This window comes from Mya arenaria, chromosome 6 (genome assembly GCF_026914265.1).
Source record: "Mya arenaria isolate MELC-2E11 chromosome 6, ASM2691426v1".
Taxonomy (NCBI): Eukaryota; Metazoa; Mollusca; class Bivalvia; order Myida; family Myidae; genus Mya; species Mya arenaria.
Window position 1 is genome coordinate 51,442,155 of NC_069127.1, and position 20,628 is coordinate 51,462,782.

Sequence of the window (20,628 nt, forward strand, 5' to 3'; positions counted from 1 at the left end):
TTTAAATTTATGAAGTCAATAACATGACAATTAACTTACTCCCTCCTTCTTCATCTTTTCTTTCAGCCAATTAGAGAACTTCAGTTGGCTGTCATGGTCGCCGGTCATTCCAATTGACCATGTCAGGGCGAATATGAACCATGGCTCGATAAGTTCCGATATTCTCGCAAGTCGCTCGGCGGGGATCGGTTTCTCACCCTGGTAAGGTAAATTTAAGGTTTTAGTGAAAACAGATGAGCATGTACTTAATGGATTAACATGTGCTTTTAAGAAGCCTACAGATCTGGAAAATAATCTGAAAAAAATAGTAAATGTCAGATTAATATGTACAGCCTACAATAATGTTACACAACACTCAAAAGACAGGATATTTTCTTAACAATACTGTTTTATCATTTTAACAAATTTTTATTATTTAGATTTCTTATTTGCAAACGAAACATTATCACCAAATTTCTTTTAAAAGTTTCCAATATCTATTCAAACTGAACGTTTCTGACTATGTTTCTTTTTTTTCTAATAAACCAATTCTCCTCCTTACTACTCAAACCTTCAAAAATAATATTTAATGCAACAATTCTAAAGGCACTCAAAAATAAATGCATCAAAGAGCTTTTCACACAAAACAGAACATAGTCGAAAGTCAGAATCAACCTATTTTAAAGGTGTCAAAATTTCAAACTGGGATTTAAAAAACTAACTCAATTCCAGACAAATCTTACTCTGTGAAGTTCAAACGAAAAAAAAATCTACATTTCATCAAAAAATTGTTTCAAAAAACAAACAAAAATCTTAAAACTGAAGTATTGAATGTACACTATGTGATTTTTATGGACTTACACTTGCTGTATTCTCCTCTGTTATTCTCTAATTTAAGCAATAAGAACATAAGGCATGTTATATCATGTTGATTGAAAAGGGAGATGGTGAAAAGTTGTCATATGACAAACAAATGGCCACAACTCATAAAACTCAACACAGTCATATGACAATTAATTGAGAATAACTCATAAAACTCAACTGAGTCATATGACAAACAGTATGAAAATAACTCATAAAATTAAACTCAGTCATATAAAAATCAACTTGGTCAAACAACTCATGAAGCTCCACTAAGTCATATGATAAGCAATTGGCAATAATTCATAAAACTGTCAACAACCAAAACATTTCTGGAAATTTTCTGGAACAATATTTTTTGGAAACCATATTAAAAGCATGTATTCTTTAACAAAACTGCAAAATAAAAAAACACAAACATTTCATGTATCTTTCAACAACTGGACCATTTCTGGAACAGTCAACTCAGAGCAACATTTGCTGAAATTTACTCACAAAGTTGGCTTTACCATCACCACCATCTTCTGAATTACTACCTATCACTGTCTACAAACACACAATGTTTCACATATAATATTCAGTCCTTTCGTTAAATGAGGTTTGATGTAAAATTCAAATCAACTTGTATAACAAAATACATATTTTCATCTGAAAGTTCAGCTTCTATGACTTTTATAGGATAACTGTCAAATTGACTTGCGATGAAGTTGTCGTAAATCTGGGCATGATGAGTACAGATGATTGCTGAAACATAATTTTAACAAGAGGAGTTCAATTCAGCTACAACTTCAAATATACTGGGAACCTGTTCTAAAAAGAGATCTTGACAATTATTATATTACAAAATAAGCTAATGTCGCTAAGCAGCTGAAATGAAATGGATTAATTAATTTTATAAATTTACTTTCATAAAGAACAGGTATTCCTGCTATATAGATCTTTTCGCGGATTACCACCTGTTACCATTGTTTAGGCTGCATATGTTCACCTCTATAGTACCAAAACAATTCAAATTATCCAGAAATGGATGGCCATTTTAGAAATTTAGGTGTAAAATATGGCTAAAAATGGTATCCGCAAAAAAAGTCTATCGCCCAATATAGCAACAACACTTATAATATTAATATGTATGATTGCTAAATCAAAACACACATGTTATTTGGTTAAAGGCGAAAGAAGTTAGCAGAATTACAGGAAACCCTTATGACTTCTCCGCTTTAAAACTATACTCACACATAAGATTTAGAAATAAACATGACGCCAATGGAAACCTTACTCCACCTGGTTAGCTGATCGAGGTTGTTCAAAGAGGTAGTCATTTGACAATTCAACCATGTGCTAGTTAAGTAATTCATTGACGAATCCATTTATTGTTCAATAGGATGATTGAATGACAACCAGAGTCAAGTTATTTAAGCAAGTCTCTTAAAGCTTAAGCAAATTATAAACAAACAGCAAAGAAGTAAAATATTTTTTCGCAGGCCCCTAACTAGCCGTTTTTTTATTTCTGCATGATAAAAGACTTAGTGTTGATGGAGTTGATATCAGTACACGTAAGTTGCCAAACCATGTGACTTTCCCATTAAGCTGACGTTTATCAAAGCCTGACATCTATTTTAAAAAGTAAATTTAGTTGCCTTCATTCAAATGAATGACGCCCAATCATCTCAGAGTTACAAAGCAGGTTTCAAGTTTTAATTTGCTTAAATATATCGTTTGTGCTCTGTTCTTACCACTTTCCTCATGGAACGCTGATGTTAGTATGGTTTATCGGTTGGCGCGTTCATCGAATGTTCGAACGATAAGCGAAAGTTGATGTTGAAGCGGCGAAAGTTGAGGAGTGGCGGTGAAAAAACAACACATGTTAGCAGAATAAATAAATCGTGATGGCAAAATAAAATTTAAATGAAAAGCGAACCACAAAATTTATTATAGTGTGAACTGATATTATGTGTATTGAAGCATTAAAGACAACAGAAAATATATTATTTGTAAAGGAACACACTACATGTATATATGTTTATTACCCATTTAATATGTAACAAAAAATATTAAAAAAAACTCTGGCATATCATTGCTTTATAGTTTATAGTCAAAAGCATATACTTATGCATAAGCGATTAAAGACAAACCGCAATGATGTTAAAAGAAATTGGGAGGTCCAATTTCATTTAGTGATTTTTTGATCTGAGGCCCTTCCTGAAGCTTTGTCAAAATTTTGTTAACATGTCAATGGATAAATGTCATCAGTAGTTTGATTTTAAAATAATAAAGTGAGACCCAATTATTATCATGGAACCAGTGCATCTAACGATGTATACACTGTTTTATTAGATTTGAAAGAATGAACAATTTCAGTGCGGTATGTCTTTAAGTGGGCATGATATAAAATTCTAAGCTTACATGTGTACATTTTTAACAACTATCGTAAAAATGTTTCATTGAAACATTTAAAAGAACACCCAAAGTTAGGCTATTCTCACAAACACTCAATAAAATTAATTAAGGGTCCACAACTATACAATTGTTGAAATAGATATTAAGTCTGTTTCAGGGGTAGAGCCCAGTACTGGTGTCCTTTTTAAGAGGCCATTGGAAAGAACATCTGGTGAGGAATCAAACCCTAAACCTCTCCAGTGATAGGCAAAAACATACACCACTAGACCACTCTCACTCTAGTGGGGATCAAACCCACAACCTCTCCAGTGAGAGGCAGATGCTTATATCACTAGACCACTTTGAACCCAGATCGTCAGAGTATGAGTGAACCTAGAGGTATATGCGAAGGTTTAAATAAAATCAGAATCTGAAAAAAAAACAGTTGCTTTATTAAGTGACCCTTACATAATTGTGTTGAGTGTATTACCATAAGACATGCTTGGAAAAAAAGCTTAAAGAAATGTTTTGTTTTAACTTGTGTTTAAAACATTTCTATTGCAGTACACTGGCAGTATTAGTATAATGTGGTTAATGATTAAGGTAGCACACCTCTTAAGGATCAGCAATACACAACTACTTTTATTCTTAAACTTTATATCCTTGAGTTTTACTCTCCTTTAAAATACTGGCCCTTAATCAGTAGGATCTCTTTTTAAAAATGAAAAAAAAAATAATAAGAAATGAAATAAAGCATTTAATGATAAAGGTCTTTATTGCTGAAATTTATTGGCTTGCTACCTTAAAAGCAAAGCTTGTTAAGTATCGCAGCAGACAAATTGCCTGTGGAAGCCAGTATACATCACATAAAAGTGGTGCTACAAAATAAGCATATGTATGTCCTAAAATGCAATGTCAAAAATGACATGCAAAAGGCAAGTTGCTTTGACTTACTATCATTAATAAATAACCAACCAGAGGGTGAAACAACTACATTTGTCAGAAGTTATTTTCACCCATTTTCTTTGTATTTTTGAAAAAGATACCAAAATATATTTTTGGTCAAAGAACCTCACCATTAGAACCAGTGTCAATTGAGCACCAAATTCAATAATTAAAATACTTCTTTTTTATTATCAAAGTGTTTCTTGCCTTTCAAAGACTCATCGCTTATCTCAACAAATTTTATGGTCAATTGACACCAGCTCTAAACACAAACGAGTGCTTCAAATTTTACAATTACTAAATAATGATAAAGACTTAGGGGCCATCTTATGAACCAGCAAACGACATATATTGTAAAAATAGGCAATTCATTTAATATAAATCAGTAATCGATTAATAAGAATTTCTTGAAAATTAATCTCATAATCACAATGAATTATGTAGGAGATGTTTGTTGATAGATTAGCCCCTATCTGAAAGATGCATTCTCACAGATTGACCGTTTTGACAACTTATTTATTTTTTGTCTTGGAATGAGCAAATTTTCGCGCGTATATTTAGAAACCAGTGATATGAAACTGCTGACAAAAGATCAGATTGCAGTTTATTATATTTCACTCATGATTTAAGAAAAATAAAATATTCAGCAATTTACTAAATAAATTGACATCTGCTCTATTGTGATTTATCTTATATAACTGAATTAAAGGCATTGATGTCAAAATGAGCTGATTCTGAGACCATTGTTTCAAAAAATGTCAAAAAGGTCAATCTGTGAGGGTGCAGCTTTAAAATCTCAACAGCTAACAGAGCCATAAAATTGTTACTCCAATTAGACATAAACCTTAAACCTTAAACCTGCATCTAATCTGTAAATGTGTAACTAAACACACATAATTGTATCATGCAAAGTGAACTTAATGTCTTGCACCAATAATATAGAAATTATGATGATAACGAAAACTGTGATCACTCCCATTAAATCAATCAAATGTGATCAATCTCACTTCGGAAAACAAATCCTGAAAACAGCGTTTGTGATGACAATGACATTAAAAAATATTACAACATTTTGGCACAAAAACTTCATTTTTTGGTGAGGCGTAAAATGTGAAACAGACAATTTTACAATGCTTAATGCCGAACTTACCCATATATTAGCTGAATTTATAAGCTCTGATTTTAATGGCGGAGTATCCGATTCAGTGTATATATTTAGGAGCAATGTTGAATTATAGAGAGTCAAATAAAATGTATATTGAAGTATAAAAAGCAATACCCTCCCACCCCACATAAAACATAGTTTGTATATTTGCAAGTGGTTACATGTTACATATATTCTAGCCTAGCAATATATGGCATGCATATATTCATATCATAAAAGGGTAGCACAGATAAAAAATAATATATAATTTCTAAAATATACAACTCTAGCTATTTTGACAGGTTTGGATATGTTTTAAGCCTATTTATGAAAAAATTTAAAATAAATCTATAGAGTCTTTTCAAGATACAAACCTTATACCGCAAGAAAGAAAGTAAGAAATGATTTTTAAATCCAAAGGTAACAACTTAAGTGATTTTCAACTTCTACCAATCTTTATTGTATATAATATATACAGGGATAATATAGATTATAAAAAAAAATGTTATGCTCTTAAAATCTAAGCTTTACATAAGTTTTATGAACATTAAACTGTGTTACATCTTTTCTTAATTTTAAAAGATTCAACTTGCAGAGAATATAATAAAAAAGAATAAATTGATCTATACAAATGATAGATAGTGAGTCAACAAATCATTTGTTTTTGAGTCTTTAAATGTCACTGTAGTTAAGGATAAAAAAAGAGTGGTCATATTTTGACTCCTTCTTACCTCCTTTGGTGTGAACGGCGTAAAGAAGCACTCAAGGAGTTTGAGAAGACTGAACACGAGGTTGCAGTCAACAGTTCCTACGATCTCCTTCACATGGTGGCGCACAAAGTCTATGGCTGGCTGAAAGTATATTGAAACAAAATTTGTAACATTTAAAAAGAATAATTACTTGTTTTAATGTATCAAAGCGATAAATTTTCTCAAGTGAGCACTATAAGTTGTATTTTCCAAGCAGCTTTACCAAGAGTAAAATATTTACTTTTGATGTTAATTCCTTTAACATAGCTGGCATTAGTACAGTTTACAATTCCAAATAGAAATGGAAGGATTTCAGCTTTGTGACCGAAATTCTAGATTTACTGAATGTTGAAGAATATTTTTAAAGCAATCTTTACCTCCATGAATTTCTCAAACAGAGCTTCAATCTGCTCCTTGTATGGGTAGATATTTTCAGGAATGGTCCTAATCCAGCATTCGACGAACGGTGGAAGCCCGATGTAGCTGGGCTCGAGGTACACCATACCACAGCGAGACACAGTAGCGGGCGATGCTACAGCTAAATCAGCGACTTCAAACATCAGGGTCATGTGCTGAAGAGGATAAGGATAAATTCATGTAAGTTCATACAGACAGTGAAACCCAGATGTAGCGAGGTCGGTGTTCACTTACGTCCTGAGTCATGTGTTTGAGTCTCAGACAGAGAAAAGCTGAATATTATTATTCAAACATCAAGTAAAACTTACAATCAAATTTATAATACTACCATTATATCATACTGGAATTGTTAATTTTGAAATATTTTGTCACACATCGTTGATAACACCTTCCCAATTCACTTTTGGCTCATACATGTTTAAAGATGAGATTTCTGAAAGGTATTTAATCTGTATTTGCTAGAGATGATCAAGTGTTAAATTTCTATAATGTTACACTTACATCAGTGAGTTTGATGATTTCTCCACTGCTGAGACAGAGTTTCTTGTTATCGTCCAGCACGGTGTTCATGCTCTCAATCCACACCGCGTCCACTGGGCCGTCAAACACGTACCACCGCATGTCCTCATTAGTGGCGCCTGCACCGCCACGGATCAACGTTGACAAGATACCGTCAGTCCTGGCAGAGATAAATTGACATTGCCATTAAATATTTTACTTTTATTTTTACTTTTTACAGTGTAAGATTCAATACTATTGTGGCTTGTTTTAATTTTTTTTATTGATTATATAGGAATACAAGAACAACTAACAGTGTTTAATAAGGCTATTGTTGGAAACAATGTTTGCTCTAAGATGGCGTACAAAAAGTGTAACTTGGAGTATGACTTAAGCTTGATGTGATTAACATTTAGATTATTCAAAGTTTCATCCAGGATTAACAATGGGCATGGTATTTTCCTTTCTAAAAGGGCACAACCGCAACACGACATTGCTTTTACTTTCATAAAAGGCCTCCTGGCCTCCTAAAAATCATAAAATTTTGATTTTTTTATGAATATTTATTTAAATTGAATACTTTTGTGGGCTTTTATAACTTTTTACCATTCGTTTTAGGTCTGCCCAAACAGTAAACTTTATTTTAAATATCACAAAAAACAGACTTTCACCTTCAAGTATGAACTACAGTGGAAACCCGTTCTCGATATCTCTTTTGTTTTACTCTTTGTGAGCATTCTCAATATTAAGTATTTTGGCAGGTCCCTAGGATATCGAGCCAACCAGTTTCCTCCGTAACTCTATCAAACATACCATTCATGAGTCAGCGCGTCAAACTCTCCGTACAGCTGACCCATGGTGATGGACTTCGGGTTCAGCACGTAGGTATGGGTGGGAACAAACTGGAACCCTGCGGGCGACATTTCACCTGTTAGGGCTGTCTGGGCAGCCTTTAACACCTCGTAGCACTGAAATACAGGAACAATTTGAGTGAACCAGTCATTTATTGTACTAAACTCTGACTGGTAAGAAATTAAGTTTAAGCTCTAAAATAAGTGGAATTTTTGTTTGGGGATGACAAGACAGTCATAAATTTACTTGAAGGAAACTGCAATCTTGATCCTTAAATTGAACAGATGGTTAAAATGAGTTCAAAACTGAAGGAATATTTTAAGAAATCCCTCAACAAATTAGGTTATGGGTGTATAAAACTTTTGAAATAATTCATATTGATAAAAAGTGAATGGCTATCCGCTGTTTTTAGTTTACTATTAACCTTTAAAAGCTGCACTCTCACAGATTGAACTTTTGACGTCATTTTTTATTTTTTGTCTTGGAACGAGCCATTTTTGCAAAAATCCATTGAATCAAGTTCAAAAATTGATGTTTTATGCATTTTTATGAAACTGTTGTGTGTTAGTAATGGTTTAGGCCATAAAAGACTAATTTTCGAACGAAAATATGAAAACCTACGATCAGATTTTTTGTCAGCAATCTTATATCATTGGTTTGTAGATATTTACACACAAATTTGGTCATTCAAAGACATAAAATAAAAAAAGATGTAAAAATGGTAAATCTGTGAGAGTGTAGCTTTAACTCAAATAACAAACTTGCTTGCAAGCTGAGTCTAACTGTTATTTTCTTAAGTTAATGCCACACCATTAATAATATAGATTCATACCTTAGTTTTTCCTGATCCAGTAGGACCGACCAACATCAGACCGTGACGGACAACAGTTGTCTCAAACAGCTGAATACACTTGTTGATAAAACCTGCAACACAGACAACAGTTTAAAGGCTTATTCAAGATTTAATGGACTTTATTCTCATCACATGCCTATTTATGTTTGGAAATAAGGATTCATGAATCATAACAAGTCTGTTGAAAGCTTTTTAACAAGTATAGGTTCTTCACTAGATAGGGGGAAAAATGTTTTTTTCAGTATTGCCGAACAATTCTCATGAGTACTTTTTCAAACATTTTGGAAACAAATGGAGTAAAATATCAATAAAGCAGTAAATATATCACTCAGAAACATCATTTTATGAATTGTGAGATTCTCATTTTATAAAAATTTAAATAAAAAAAATATGTTTTTCTTGAAAATGGGGGAAACAACATGGATTGTTTACCTTCTACATCTTTGATCCCCAGCTTGGTGCAGTTCTTCCTCAGAGAAACATCCAGAGTACCATAGTCGATAGGCTGCTCCCTAGAAAAGTAAGATTAAAGTAGCTAAATGTTATCAATCACCTAAGTGACAAATGACCCCCAAACTGACGTCCCATATATTACACACCAAAAGTTTGCCCCATAGACGTGGAAGTTCTCGCCCAGCCAAGATGACCATTATGTCATATAAAGTTTTGCCAAATTTGAGTGAATAACCTTTATGTCTGACTTTGACCTTTAAGGTGGGAACCTGGGTCTTGTGCGCGACACATTTGGCCAGATTATAGACGGCTGTTCAGCTATGCTTGTTTTATTCAAATATATGTAAGCACATCATCAAATTGTTCAAGTTTGAAAGTTAACTTTAACAGAGTCCTAAACAATCAGCCTATTATCTTCCTATGGTGAGCAATTGTGTCTAGATTTTTAAAATTCATCCTATGCATAAGAAAGTTACAGCCCAAACACGTAAAAACATAGGAAGAGCACGCAAACAGACAGACAGACAGGGCTTCTACTATTTGCCACCTTTCAGAGTACTTAGATTACATTGATAATTAAATGACTACTTACTTGATGTTGGGGAAGAGATCGGATACGATACCATTGAAGAGCTTCAAGTCATCCACCAGGAATTTTGGCACATTCACATCTCGGATGGCGCGCAGAGCAATCAGTTCCTGTAATTAATAGCAACTTTTAAAACTATGGTCCACCCAAGATCATTTGGTTTTAACAATCACTAATCAGGTTACTAGTAAACTTAAGCATCAAAATAGGAGAATCTATCGAAGATAAAACTACAAAAGTACAGGTTACTTAATGTCGCCCTTTTATCAAACATACTAACTGTTCCTGTGTTTCACGAAATGTTGTAAATGCAATACTTATTTCTTTTGCTAGAACATAATTCAGTTCGCTTTTTGTGGATTTAACAATCACTAATCAGGTTCCTAGTAGTCTAAAGCATAGCGAGAAATGCCGCTATGCGACGAAAACAGGTTTTCAATGGTGGACAGAAGAACTGATTTGTGTTAACCTGGTTAAAAATAGGATAATATATCGAAGATAACATTACAAACGTACAACTGACCTATATAATGTCCTCCTATTATCAAATATGCTTAACGTTATCGCATTTTATATTGTGTTGGGCGGACTTATACTTCTAGTACATGCAATATCTATTTATTTTTTCTTGGTAAGTAATTTAGTCCGCTTTTAGTAGATTAAAATCAAGATAAATTAACACAAGCAAAAATCCAAAAATACCTCTTCCATGGTTTGGAACTGTCTCTTCAGATTTCCAGCTGCGGAAATCACAGACTTCACAGCTCGCATACCGAAATCGTAGTGATCCTGAAATGTGTATATTTTTGTATTTACAAGAGCGTCGCACAGCGATCACAAACATTAAATAAGAATTATGCCCCTTGCTTTACATGTGCGTATTGACTCTGGCAACATGTGTACCAAGTTTCATGTGAATGCTTTCAGCTGTTTTTGACCTACGGCCAAGTTTTTGCACAACTATGATGCAGACATAGTAGCAAGTTCCAACAATAGCTCGTTTGTAAATAAGTATTTAAAATAATTACAGGAAAAGCTCTATTTTACCAAAGAGCCATATTATTGATAATTTGTAAAATGAATTATAATATGACTTAGAAATTACAAAATTTGCTTCAATGTATCTGCCAGTTGCTTTCTGTAGCTTTTTTATAAAAGTAAAATGAAATTTAAAAAAATTGTTGCTATCATATACTCTGTCAATAAGTTCCTTTTAATTGAATTTCAATAGTAATTTTTAGTAAACCTGAGAACTGAGCTGTTCAGAAGAAAGCTTGAAGGTGGAGACAATCTTCTTGGAGAGGTGCTTGGCGTCGGAAAACCCAAAGGAAAACAGCGAGATTTCAGCAATCAAGGCGTAGTCTGGTACCATCATAGCTACAGGTCGGAACAGGGCCTGTGTAAAACACAAAATATCAATGTTTAATTATCTAAGGAGTTATTTAATCCTAAAAAAGTGAATAAGAACAGTGATGTGGCATAGTCCGGTACTATCATAACTAGTTTTTGGAACTCTGTTTCTATTGGTTGTCTAATTTTATTTTTAGCTCAAAGCGCTTTTCAAAATGAGGTCATTAGTTACGTAAGCCATCCTCTTGAATTATGCTTTACCTCAGCAATGCTGCCCCTATATCAAAAATGAAGTATAGACATTGCAAAAATTAAGGACTTCCATAAAGATATTAGCCTACCTTCAAGTTGTCTGGCAGTTCTGTACGGCCAGCATATCCAGGGTTCATGGTGATGAACACGGCACAGGACTGCCTCAGCAGCAGCTCAACACCTTCAAACACGAACCTGTCCAGCTAGGAAATTGATAATAAATTTTAATATTATTATTATATATATAAATACTATATACGATGATTTAAACAATACATTATGATTCAGATGATAAATTGTTATTAAAACAGGCTTTAAATATCTTAATTAATATTTAAAAAAAACAATGTTGTAAATTTCAGATTATTATGCAATAAATTTAGATACAAGTATACATTCAGATTTACTTTAAAATCTATTTGATTAAACTTTGTTTCATGCAAATTACTTTTTTAACTGTTGCTGATATTATTCAATAAAACATATAGGTGAACTATTTGAACCCACAAAACAAAAGCTAGAACTAAATGTAGCAAGAAGACCGAGTTATTTTTCAAAAAATAAAAAAGGGGCATAACTCTACACTTATTTAAGGGTTTTTGACCTTCCTTTACATGTGCCTATCATCATTGCAACATGAGTTCCAAGTAATTGTACACCGCCGTTGACCTTGCCAATTACAACGACACCAAGGGTGTGATGAGCAGTAAATGTTACAAAGAAAGTAAAACTTGCAGCAAGTGCGAAGTTGAGAAATTTTATAAACTGCAAAGTACACTCAACAAAATTAATTAAGGGTCACCTTTAAAATTATTGAACTTTTAATGCATGTATAGAACAACTGACTTATAACAAATATCTGTTTGGAAGGTTGTTATAAACATATAAAAACATTTTATGATTTTTTAAACAATTGAATCAAATTCAAACAATCAATTTTGAACAATCAATTTTTCAAAAACAACAGCAGTTAATTGGTTAATTCTTTGGTTTGGTCAAAATGAGCCGAAATGTTTATTGATTGGTCAATATTTATATGATAATTATTATTGACCAATCAAATCATTTAAATGTGCAAACTAGCATGTGGAAAAGTTATCCAAGTTTTATACATTTGGCTGCCATTGATAAAATAAATGATCCTTACTTTATTTTGTTTAGTATAATGTAACATAACTAAAACAGCAAAACTGGCGGTACATTGTGAATTTGGGCGTGATGAATTGTCATGATTTGAGTAGCAACCACAGATAACACCTCCACACCGATACGGTTGAATTCGTCAAAACACGCCCAAGACCCAGAGCTAAATTGTTAGAATAATGGTGATGGTTAGTATTGTCAGCAAACTTCAAATTAAAGCAATAACACTACAGCATTGATATGGTTGAATTAATCAAAACACACCCACGAACCAGTCAGCTTAATGGTTAAAATAATGCACCTATCAATGTTCAATATTCCCCTGATGCCTAGCACCCTCAAATAACATACCCTGCTTTAGAGGTGGAATTTAGACAGCAAAATTTATAGTTTGTCTAAATCCTGTCATTGTGTGGGTGGGGAAAACATTTGATAAGTGCATAATAAAGGATGTACGCAAGTTCTGGGAGAAAAATTGGGTTATATAAGGGTTAAAACAGAATATAGGGGTTATAAGCGGGGAAAAAATAGGAATGAGCAGGTAATATCAATATAATTTAAAAGCAGGTAACATGTGAATTGACCAGTCAATGCAATTATTGTAACTTTTCAAGATCACTTGACAGTGATTTATGAAATAATTCATTGGATATTGCAGCCTTGTGCATTTATTTATCACAAAATATAATCTTATTATTGGTCAACTGAAATGTTTAATTTATAACTGGCGACTAGTCAATTGTATACATGTTATTCTACAGCAAAGTACAAGCCATATGCAGGGTTATATGCAAGTATCACACAGGTTATATGCAAGTTGCAGACAGGGTTATATGCGAGTTATAGACAGGGCTATATGCGGGTATCGCACATGTATCTCACCCGTTGTGTTAGGGCTTTCTGAATGGTCGTAATCTGCATAGCGACCACAGACAACACCTCAATGTCGATACGATTGAACTCGTCAAAACACGCCCACGCTCCCGCACTGTTTACAAGTTATCAATTTAAAATTAGTTATTCATTGTTTAGCCAGAGCTTTAAAAATGCTTTTTATCTTAAAACAAACCTATTTATCACTGAAAAAGGCATATTTAATTAATTGTCACACCAGTTAAACAAAAAAATGAAGTATTTCAGAAATTTTATTATGAATTATTCTATCGACATCAAGACTTCCAAATTTTGTCAAAAAAAGTTTCATACAACACATATATCTAACTACATGATTCTTAATAAACGTACCTGGCAAGACCCTTGAAGAACTTGCCCATGGCCATAAAGTCAAGCTGGTCAGAACAGTTGAACACCACACACTGGATGGCCATAGCCTTGGCAAGATCCTAAAACAAGAAATACATGTATCATGCTATTATGTTAGAGACTGCGAACAACAAACATACTAAGAAACGTTGGAAACAAAATGAATTATATTTTGACAAAAGCCTCCATCAACCAAAATTTTTACTTACCAATTCAGGCAAGCTGCTTACAAAATACAAATGGATAAAACTTGCCATAGAAGTTCGGCAAGTGTATGGCAAGTGGATACGTTGCAGACTGTTTGAACATTCATACCTTTGTAGTTTCTGTCTTTCCTGTTCCTGCGGGCCCAGCAGGGGCGCCACCAAACTTGAGATGCAGGGCACCGGTCAAGGTCAGGTAACACCTGTAAGTAGGGTAGGAGATTTTAAATTATTTCAATTTGTAGAAAAACATATCTATCGGCTCATTTTTAATGGACATGATGCCGAATTTTATGTACCCTGATATTCATACGAGTTAAACCAATGGAATGATTTACTGGTCACATGATAATTGGGCAAAAAAATGCACATGAGCTTTGATTCAATAAGTTATTTTGTCAAAAAAGTAGGTAATTATTGAGGGTATGTTTAATCAAATTGAAGCTTTGATTGTAGCAAATTTTAAACATGCCATTTAAATGTAAACATGCATGAGACATGGATTGCAAAAATAGTTTCAATTGAAAACATATAGGATATTTGTTTTAGAGAAAGATCAAAATTTATTTCACCGAGTCATCACAGAAAGCACAGCCTTTAGTTATAATATAATTCTGTTATCAGGAGAGAAATAAATTTCGATCTAACACCAAATTCGACAAAAATTTGATGCTAAGAAAAAAACTGGACTTTTTATCATGCAGGCTCTAGATTTTCCCTCTAGACATTGAGAAAATATCATAAAGTCTTACCTGTCAGTGAGAGGGGTGATAACGAGACGCATCGTGTTTCCCAGGTACTCGTATCCGTATGGAAATTCTGCGTTCACAGCTCGGATCCAGAGATTGTCATCGTGCCAGTAGTACCTGAAATGAAAGATCAGTTAAAATTACTGTGTTATATATATCATAGTTTCCGTTTGAACCAGACTCAATGTTGACCCTCTTAAACGTTTTCCATTTTCAGACACTCCTTAATAAGTAACAAATAGAACTTGCTCTAAATTTTCGCATTGGTCATATAATAGATAGGCATGATAGCTTCAGCACTTTAATATAAGAAAGGTTTTTGTTTAGGCCATAAGTCCATATGTTGATTCCACATCTACTCCCAGGCTCTGTTTCAATAACATATCTTATTCATACGTCTTAAGCTTATTAAGAGTACTCAGGGTAGTCTGTTATGTTACAGGCAAAATCTTTACAATAAATATCCTTATGGTGTTTTAATTTGCAACAAAGTTTGTGCCAAAAGTAAGGTAACGCCTGAAAATTTACAATTTTAGGTCCTAAGATCTCTATTGAAACCATGCCTTGGTCTCAATTTCTCAAAAAGTCTTAAGCTTTTCAATGCTATCAATATCTTATTTACTTTAGTCTAAATACTTACTTTTATTTGATTAACTTGATTTTCAACCTTAACTTTCTGCCATGCTACAAACTAACACAGATGATACAAAAGTGGAGTAGCTTATATCATTCCCCTAAACATCATCAATAAGATTATTATATGAGTTTTATTAAAGATTTTAAATCTGACCAACCTGAGCTGGCTGATCCACTCGAAGTCATTCACATTCTCCACATTGTTCTCCAACATCTTGATGATCACGTCACGAGCGTGCACCTCAATGACGATCAACGCAGACAGCGTCATGCGCCCAATCTTGGATATCTTGGTGTTCACCAGCTCTCGAAGATCATCTAGCTGAGGCAGGATGGAATTATGGAAGAAGTCCTTGATATTCTTGTTCTCTAGTGCCTCAGTAACCCCGGTGGCCCAGTATGTTGAACAGCCAGCCAAAACCACTTGGCCAGGCCATTTCAGCACCCACTCTGTACGAGGAGTCTAAAATAGAAATAGTACAATAGTTTGATGTTGACATTTTATGAGATTTTTTAAAGGTCAATTTTAATTCTATTAGTTTTTGTATGTTGCATTAATTGAAAAGGACAAAGGACTTTTTTTACCATTAAGTCAATTGCTAAAATAATTATTTAATAGTTTTGCAGGAGTATCATTTTTGATATAAACAAATCAATTTGCTGCCTGATCGAATTTTGTCATGAGAATATTCCGCCTAGAATGCATTTGTTCATGATCCAAGTAGTCAATTAGAACATTTGATACCACATTCATAAATGTTTAAATAAAGAAAGAGTATAAATCAACAATTATCAAAGCAAGAGTTGTGTGCCTTGCTTTATATTTGCATATTGTCTCTGGCAACATGTGAACATCAAGTTTCATTTGAATATTCTGAATGTCATGACCAAGTTTAGGTAAAAGTTTTGCACTTTGATGACGACACCATTGACAACAACTGTCACAATAACCTAACTTTATTTCTTTGAATTAAAAACAAGTCATCACCTTCTCGTAGTCCCCAAGACTTTCCTTGATGATCTGCCTTAGACTTTCCTTCATGCTCGACTCTATCTCCAACATCCAATCTTCCACATTTCCCGTGGGGTAGAGCTTTTTCCCGCGGAATTCCACCTCCTCACCTTCCCCGGAGTACATACGGGACATTTGGAGATCTTCCTCAAAGCGAAGCTGAAATATTACATGGAAAACACATATATAAACATTCAACTTTCCACCTTTCCTCTCAGGTATAGCTTTTTCCACATATTTTTTTTTTCTCTTTCCTCACTGGACTTTTGGATGCTTTCCTTAAAACAGAGCTTAAATGACACTCAGAAAACAAAACGTTGATATTATTGTATGATTTAGCAACATTTTTTGGTAATTTTGATCATTACATCATGTTCATATTATCTCTGGAAACATTTGTACCAAGTTTCATTTCAATACCTAGAACGTTTTTTGAGTTATGACCAAGTTTAAACCACAACAACGACACCAAGGCTATCATAATTGATAGCCCGATTTTTTTCTTTGTAAAAAAGACGAGCTAAAAATGTTCTTGACCAAACACAGAAGGTTTCCAATACCTTAGCAATGTTTTCGAAGCACTTCCTAAGATGAGGCTGTACTGCTGTCGGATCTTTAGTCTGTGAGAGGATTTCAAGCAGTTCATCATCAGACAAGAAGTAAAAGCGTGGAAAGGCGTTACGCTTTGTCTCGAGGTACTCAGACAATCCCTTCTGGACCTGCTCCAGGAGTTTGTTGCACTCCTTCAGGTTGTCAAGGAGACGATTGTCCGGGCAGAGGGAGATCACCTGGAATAAAAATTGTTATATATTCAAATACTTTTCACTTTTACTTTTTTTGTCACTTGGACATTTTAGAATATAAGTATTTTTCACATGTATGCATAGCGGAGCGATATATCCGACGTAAGGGCAAATGCAGAAAACAGAAACGAGGCTTGCAACACATATTTATGTTACTTCATCTCCAATGTGGCATGATCTTATCAATGAAAAATAAACAAGGCAGTTTAAAATTTTAAAAGAAAATTCACTTAAAGAATTAAGGATTAAGAATCGTACCTGAGGATTTTCCTTGGCATTCTTCATGATCTTACGCCACATACGCTCCATCGTGGCGTATCTCTTGCTTTCCACCGGCAGCTGCCGATTAATGTCGTCAGAAGAGAAAATGGGCTCCAAATACAGCCAGGCGCGTTGACAGTTCAGCCACTCGTCCAACACATCCTGGGAAGGAATGATTTATTTGTTTTACGAGACTATTGATATAATGGATATAAATCAATGAGTTTAAAATTGTTGATTATTGGGGCATAAGCAAGCAGTGAAAGTCTTTGCATCATCCTATTAATGATTTAGTGGTGGGTTTTAATGTTTAAAAAGAAGAGACCAAGTTACAGGCGGACTTGTGGACTGTATTGCTATTGATTGTCATTTTTTTTCTCTTTTAGTTTTTCACATAAGAGTATATTATATGCACACAGTTTTAAATTCTCAACCTATAAACCAATTCTATGCATTTTGATAGTATACACAAATATACAAAAACAATAATGCTCACGCACACACACATGCACTCATACATTTGCACACCCAAGTGCACGCATAAAAACAAACAAACACAAATCACAAACACAAGTTCGATTGCATACATACACTCGCTCATACACATGCAAACACTCACGTTCGTATGATGTTTATATGATCAAAATTGATAATTATATCAATTCTGCATTCCACATTAGATAAAAATGTTACAGACTTTCTTACATGCTAAAACTATACCTGTGTAGTAGTAAGCTTATTCTCCCACGTGTTGATGCGCTCCTCGAACGGTTTCTTGTACGGCGAGAACGACATGCTCTGTGTCATCACGATGTGGTCGTCCAGTAACTGGGACGTGTCTTCAGATGAGCGAAGAATGTAGGTACCAGTTTCCTTGTATGGCATAATTTCAAACTGGACTGGGTCCCATTCTTTTTCCATCTTGTCCAGGGCCTAATAAAAGGGAGCAAGAAAGTAATGTTTGAGAAACATTTATGTCCAAGACATTATTATGATATGCAAATTACGTATTAAGATCTGGTTACAGCATTTGTTAGTTTTAGAACATATTTTGAACAGGATTGAAGACCTTGCTACGACTATTTTTAGACTTGGGGAATCCCCTAGTCTTTTAGAATGACCACAAGAGTCCGAAATGAGTGTGTGGTGTTTGATGTCGAAATTGAATGATCTCTATTCAGTGGTTTTAAGTATATTTGTACTTTAGTCACAAGACTATTCAGCTCCTCAAAGACTAGTCTTTCATCAACCATGATTTACAACTAATCTCTATTAGTGCATGTTACCAGTTTATCCGGCCACCTTTGTGATGGTCTGAATATGGCCTTGCAACTTCAAATCTAGGCATTTACTGTTAAAACAATAAACACAAAGTTGTTTATTTAGTAAACCATAACACACCTGTTCAATGGAGTATTCCTTGCCAGCAACCTCAGCCACCTTGGCAATGGTCTGAATGTGGTCTTGAAGATTCATCTCGAGACATTTGCTGAATGTCAGGTTGGCCTTGGGAACCACTGTGAAACCAAGCTCAGCTGATAGCTGTAATGGATTTATAAAACATATAAATTATACCTCATGTGAATTGTCCATGTAAATTTCTCATATACACAACGTCAGCCAATCCGTACTGTTACCCTTACATTTACTGACATCATGATGCACAATAATAAGAAATCATCATCCAAAAAACATCACAATTTTACAAACACAATTATTGTAATTCCATGTTATAAACATAAGTGTTTATTTGATGATGATTTTTTGATAATTATGTCAAATTAAAATCCCAGTTGACGTCAAAGAGTCCCTTAAAAGATCAAAATTTTACAGACAGTAGTTTCGTAATTCTATTTGTTCACATAATTGTTTATTTGATTTAGATTTTTTGAAATGTCATATGTAATTGATATTGTATAAAATCCTACATTATCCCAATGTCTGCTCCTCATGCCGGGATTTCTGAGACCCTGGATGAGGGGAATGAAGGGCTTGAACTCCTCAATCTTGCCTTTCACTTCCTGGGCAATCTGCTGCACGCCTGAAAATCAAATTTATACTAAATTTATATAATTAGTTTACACCAATTTATTTGAACTCTATTGTGTAGAAAGCTTACAGCTTATATTAAACTCTCTGGATTCCGCTTCCTGGGTCGATTTTACCAGTACCTAGTGTCCATGTCTGTCTGTGGGAGGCCACAAGAACGTTCCCCCATGGGGGATCATACCTGGGACCTCTTCATTAGGAGGCGAAACACTATCCCTGAGCCATCCTAACCTGTTAAATACTTATAATTATCCCCATTGATACCAAAATAAGGGTTAATAAAACTACAATAAATAAAAAAGGCAAGATAAACCCTTTAGTAACATAATTGTACCAAGTTTCATTTCAAATGTGTTTTGAGTCATGGTCAAGATTTCATCAAGACAACAACAACAACGCTGATGATACAAGGGCTCTTAAATTCCTTGATTTCTTTTTGTCAAAAACAGACAAAACTAAAATCACTCAACTACCACATAAGTATATCAAATGTTAAACAACTTACTTGGAATATCTTGGAACAACTTTACAGATTTATGCATAATCTTGTAAGCATCATTGACGTTTTTCTCCAACTCCTCAGCGTTAATCGCGGTCAGCGGGTCGTTCATCCACGACTCGTGCCAGCGCAGCCAATCAGACGAGGTGACCCAGAGGTTACGGAATGGCTCAAAGTCCTTGACAAGCTTTCCCAGTTTGTCATACTAGAACAACAAAGTGTCACACAGGCTACAATGCAAGCAAGGCTAATGTTACTGTACACCCACATAAAGTGTAAGCTATATCTAACAGCTACTGTACACCCAAGTGTAAGCTATACCAAACAGAAAGTAATATGCTGCACTCAAATGAAGTGTAAGCTATATCAAACAGAAAGTAATATGCTGCACTCAAATGAAGTGTAAGCTATATCAAACAGAAAGTAATATGCTGCACTCAAATGAAGTGTAAGCTATATCAAACAGAAAGTAATATGCTGCACTCAAATGAAGTGTAAGCTATACCAAACAGAAAGTAATATGCTGTACTCAAATGAAGTGTAAGCTATACCAAACAGAAAGTAATATGCTGCACTCAAATGAAGTGTAAGCTATATCAAACAGAAAGTAATATGCTGCACTCAAATGAAGTGTAAGCTATACCAAACAGAAAGTAATATGCTGCACTCAAATGAAGTGTAAGCTTTTCCAA

General features: G+C 34.2%; 1 protein-coding gene across 6 annotated transcripts in view; it reads right to left on the minus strand.

The window, feature by feature from the left end:
• Positions 1 to 20,628, minus strand: part of LOC128237214 (dynein axonemal heavy chain 1-like) — an 82,978-nt gene that overhangs the window by 43,398 nt on the left and 18,952 nt on the right. For 3 of the 6 annotated variants that reach the window (XM_052952552.1, XM_052952549.1, XM_052952550.1), the window contains exons 22-46: positions 19,943 to 20,141; positions 19,317 to 19,429; positions 18,790 to 18,930; positions 18,109 to 18,321; positions 17,386 to 17,550; positions 16,885 to 17,112; positions 16,301 to 16,483; positions 15,471 to 15,775; positions 14,680 to 14,793; positions 14,040 to 14,130; positions 13,707 to 13,804; positions 13,344 to 13,449; positions 11,408 to 11,521; positions 10,963 to 11,112; positions 10,419 to 10,505; positions 9,720 to 9,826; positions 9,107 to 9,186; positions 8,654 to 8,745; positions 7,783 to 7,937; positions 6,973 to 7,150; positions 6,432 to 6,626; positions 6,037 to 6,156; positions 5,169 to 5,183; positions 2,574 to 2,591; positions 40 to 198 (exon numbers count right to left, since the gene is read on the minus strand). In XM_052952552.1, coding sequence (XP_052808512.1) covers positions 40 to 198; positions 2,574 to 2,591; positions 5,169 to 5,183; positions 6,037 to 6,156; positions 6,432 to 6,626; positions 6,973 to 7,150; positions 7,783 to 7,937; positions 8,654 to 8,745; positions 9,107 to 9,186; positions 9,720 to 9,826; positions 10,419 to 10,505; positions 10,963 to 11,112; positions 11,408 to 11,521; positions 13,344 to 13,449; positions 13,707 to 13,804; positions 14,040 to 14,130; positions 14,680 to 14,793; positions 15,471 to 15,775; positions 16,301 to 16,483; positions 16,885 to 17,112; positions 17,386 to 17,550; positions 18,109 to 18,321; positions 18,790 to 18,930; positions 19,317 to 19,429; positions 19,943 to 20,141 — 3,426 coding nt within the window. The remainder of the gene's footprint in view (positions 1 to 39; positions 199 to 2,573; positions 2,592 to 5,168; positions 5,184 to 6,036; positions 6,157 to 6,431; positions 6,627 to 6,972; positions 7,151 to 7,782; positions 7,938 to 8,653; positions 8,746 to 9,106; positions 9,187 to 9,719; positions 9,827 to 10,418; positions 10,506 to 10,962; positions 11,113 to 11,407; positions 11,522 to 13,343; positions 13,450 to 13,706; positions 13,805 to 14,039; positions 14,131 to 14,679; positions 14,794 to 15,470; positions 15,776 to 16,300; positions 16,484 to 16,884; positions 17,113 to 17,385; positions 17,551 to 18,108; positions 18,322 to 18,789; positions 18,931 to 19,316; positions 19,430 to 19,942; positions 20,142 to 20,628) is intronic. The other 3 variants (XM_052952554.1, XM_052952553.1, XM_052952551.1) reach the window with 2 other exon arrangements.